The 3005-nt window shown below is 34.3% G+C and overlaps 1 protein-coding gene across 1 annotated transcript; it reads left to right on the top strand.

Annotated features, from left to right (window-relative positions):
* The first annotated feature begins 1487 nt into the window (after positions 1-1487).
* Positions 1488-2414, top strand: LOC127678143 (olfactory receptor 5B3-like). Its single transcript, XM_052172924.1, has one exon. It carries the CDS (start codon positions 1491-1493, stop codon positions 2412-2414), a length of 924 nt encoding a protein of 307 aa, XP_052028884.1. The 5' UTR covers positions 1488-1490.
* Positions 2415-3005: the final 591 nt, after the last annotated feature.

Below are 3005 nucleotides of genomic sequence, written 5' to 3'. Positions count from 1 at the left end.
AATGAAATTATGAAAAGAATTGACAATGTGAAATAGCATGACTAGGACTTATAGTCTTTGAGTGAAAACAAACTGATGATTATGAGAAAGCACATTCAATACCAGAGTCCCAAATACAGAACAGGTAAATTGGAGAATGAATTTCAGGACTTGACCTTACTCAGAACAAAAGCCTTATGTGCTATTATCACATAGCAATCACATCATGATCAGTAGTACACATTGAGCCATGTAAAAATCCAGCATCATAGTGTCTTTGTTATTCTTTTTTATGTTTGTAACAATATCACAAGGTAGGCCTCATTACTATCTTCACTTTGCAGATAGCAAAATGATGTTTAGAGGAGGTAGATAGTAGATGAACTGCTTTATATATCTTCTAAGAATTTTAACTCTCTGTTTAAAATGACATGTCTGTATTACAAACTAATTCTGTGGTTGAATATTATTCCAATTTAATTGTAAGTAAAATAAACTAGCAAATTTAGTGTTATACAGTGCTGATTAAAGTTAAAGCCTTCTGTGAGCTAGCCATATGTAAATGCTTCTGGATATGTCCTTGAAATGTACCTAGACCTATTATATTAAAAGCATGAGAATATATGTAGAAAATATTAAAATGCAATCCAGAGTTAATTACTTCATTTATAACGTTCTAGTATTCAGAAGAAACATTTCCTTGTTTGCTTAGGGATTGCTTGTTTAATTGATCTAATGAGAAACATTATGTAATCACCAAGAAAAATTTACCACACAGTGTGCCACTCAGTTCAATGTGGTAAAACAAAAGAAAAAAATTATTCCTTATATCTAAGTCAAATTATTTTCAACTGTTAGATTGCAATGGATTAAGAGTTTACCAGGATCTCGAACAGAAAGTGGTAATTGTGTTATTTAAAAAAGTAGAAAATGTTTGTTTAGTTAATGCCAATTTAATTGGATGTAACAATAATTTATCAAAGTCATTATCTATTGACAGAGATCATGTTGTTTATATACTATGTTCAGTCATGTCAGTACAGTAGGGTTAGGTATACATAGTCTAGGACAAGTTCATAGGCACATTAAAAGAAAAAAAAATGTTCATAGTTATTAAGTCACTATATTTGGCTAACAAATACACACACATACACACACACAAACATACACACATTTTTAATTTCCATTATTAGTAGAAAATAAATTTTCACAGATTCCAATTATTTTATTACACTATTCTTAATTTTAGAAATTAATTCTATGAGTATACATGCCATGCCTGCATGTATATCTACTCAAAATGTTTGCCTCATTCTTGAGCATGCCATAACAAGGTGTCAGAGAGATTCCCTTGTACTGGATTGTTGACAATTGTGAGCTGCTGTGTAGATGCTGTGTCCTTTGGAATAGAAATCCAGAGCTGTAACCACTAAACTACCTCTTTAGCCCCTGTTCTAACAGTTTTTGTTTTAAAAAATTTAAGTCCTTCTGTTGATTAACTGATATCACTGATGGAGAACAGGACAGAAGAGAGATACTTCATCCTGGTTGGACTCACCAATGACCCAGGTCTGCAGCTTCCACTCTTCATTATCTTCCTCCTCATCTATACCATCACCCTTATAGGAAATCTGGGGCTGATCCTGTTGATTCTCTTGGATTCTCAACTCCACACCCCAATGTACATTTTCCTAGGAAACCTGTCCTTAGTGGACTTCTGTTATTCTTCAACAGTAACTCCAAAGGTCATGGCTGGGTTCCTTACAGGAGACAAAATCATGTCTTACAATTCATGTGCTTCTCAGATGTTCTTTTTTGTAAAGTTTGCTGATGTGGAAAACTACCTTTTAGCCTCAATGGCCTATGATCGTTATGTAGCAGTGTGTAAGCCCCTACATTATTCCACCACCATGACAACACACATGTGTGTGTCTCTTCTCTTTGGCTGTTATATTTGTGGTTTCCTCTTTGCTTCCATCTATACTGTGGATGCATTAAGTCTCTCCTTCTGTGAGTCAAATGTAGTCCATCATTTTTTCTGTGATGTTCTGGCAGTCATGATGATATCTTGTTCTGATAGACATGTTAATGAACTGATTTTTGTTATTTTAGCCAGCTTCAATATCTTCTTTGCCCTTATACTGATCATAATATCCTACATGCTCATTTTTACCAACATATTAAAGATAAATTCAGCTGCAGGGTATCGCAAAGCTCTCTCCACTTGTGCCTCTCACTTCACAGCTGTCTCCATTTTCTATGGGACACTCATATTCATGTACTTGCAGCCCAGCTCCAGTCACTCTATGGACACGGACAAAATTGCATCTGTGTTCTATACCATGGTCACCCCCATGTTGAACCCTCTGGTTTACAGCCTGAGGAACAAGGATGTAAAAAGTGCTTTTACAAAGATTATTTTGAGGTCAAGATGATGTTTCTGTTTGGTTTTTTTAGGTTTTTAGAATATAAAACCTTTGGAAGCATTTGTCTTATCTTCTATTATGAATCATATTTTCTCACCCTGTACCAAATTCAAGAACGTGTGGTGACAGGCTCACCTCTGCAATAGCATGTTGGCTTTCAGAATGTTCTTATCTTATTCAGAAGAATAACAAATAAATAAAATGACTATGATAACATTAGGTGAGACTGTGAAAAATTTAATTTATTCTATTAACCCATTCAGTCCTTTTCAATGCAAGGACTGAATGTAAGCATGTCCATACAAAATTCTTTATAGTGAACATACACTCACAGGTTTCTTGAGAAGACTAATACAAATGGATGTCAGAAATTTGCAGTAATATGACAGGAATTTGTTATCTGTTTACACTTTTATCCTCATCTAATTGTATAGGGACAGCCAGATGAACATACCAAAAATTTGTTCTTGTTTAACTACTAGAATGTCAGGTTATATTTAAAAGTAATTTTTGAAACTAGTAGACTCAGTTAAAAAATGTCAGTCCTTATCATCCTCCAACCCACTGAAGGCTCACTTGCATAGAATCAAATGTCATGGA

The sequence above is a fragment of the Apodemus sylvaticus genome, chromosome 1 (assembly GCF_947179515.1).
Source record: "Apodemus sylvaticus chromosome 1, mApoSyl1.1, whole genome shotgun sequence".
Taxonomy (NCBI): domain Eukaryota; kingdom Metazoa; phylum Chordata; class Mammalia; order Rodentia; family Muridae; genus Apodemus; species Apodemus sylvaticus.
The sequence above is the reverse complement of the archived record's forward strand: the minus strand, read 5'-3'. Positions and strand labels throughout refer to the sequence as shown.

Bases quoted from the DNA above. Each gene is read 5' to 3' on its own strand.
- LOC127678143 (XM_052172924.1), top strand. From the start codon at position 1,491: ATGGAGAACAGGACAGAAGAGAGATACTTCATCCTGGTTGGACTCACC.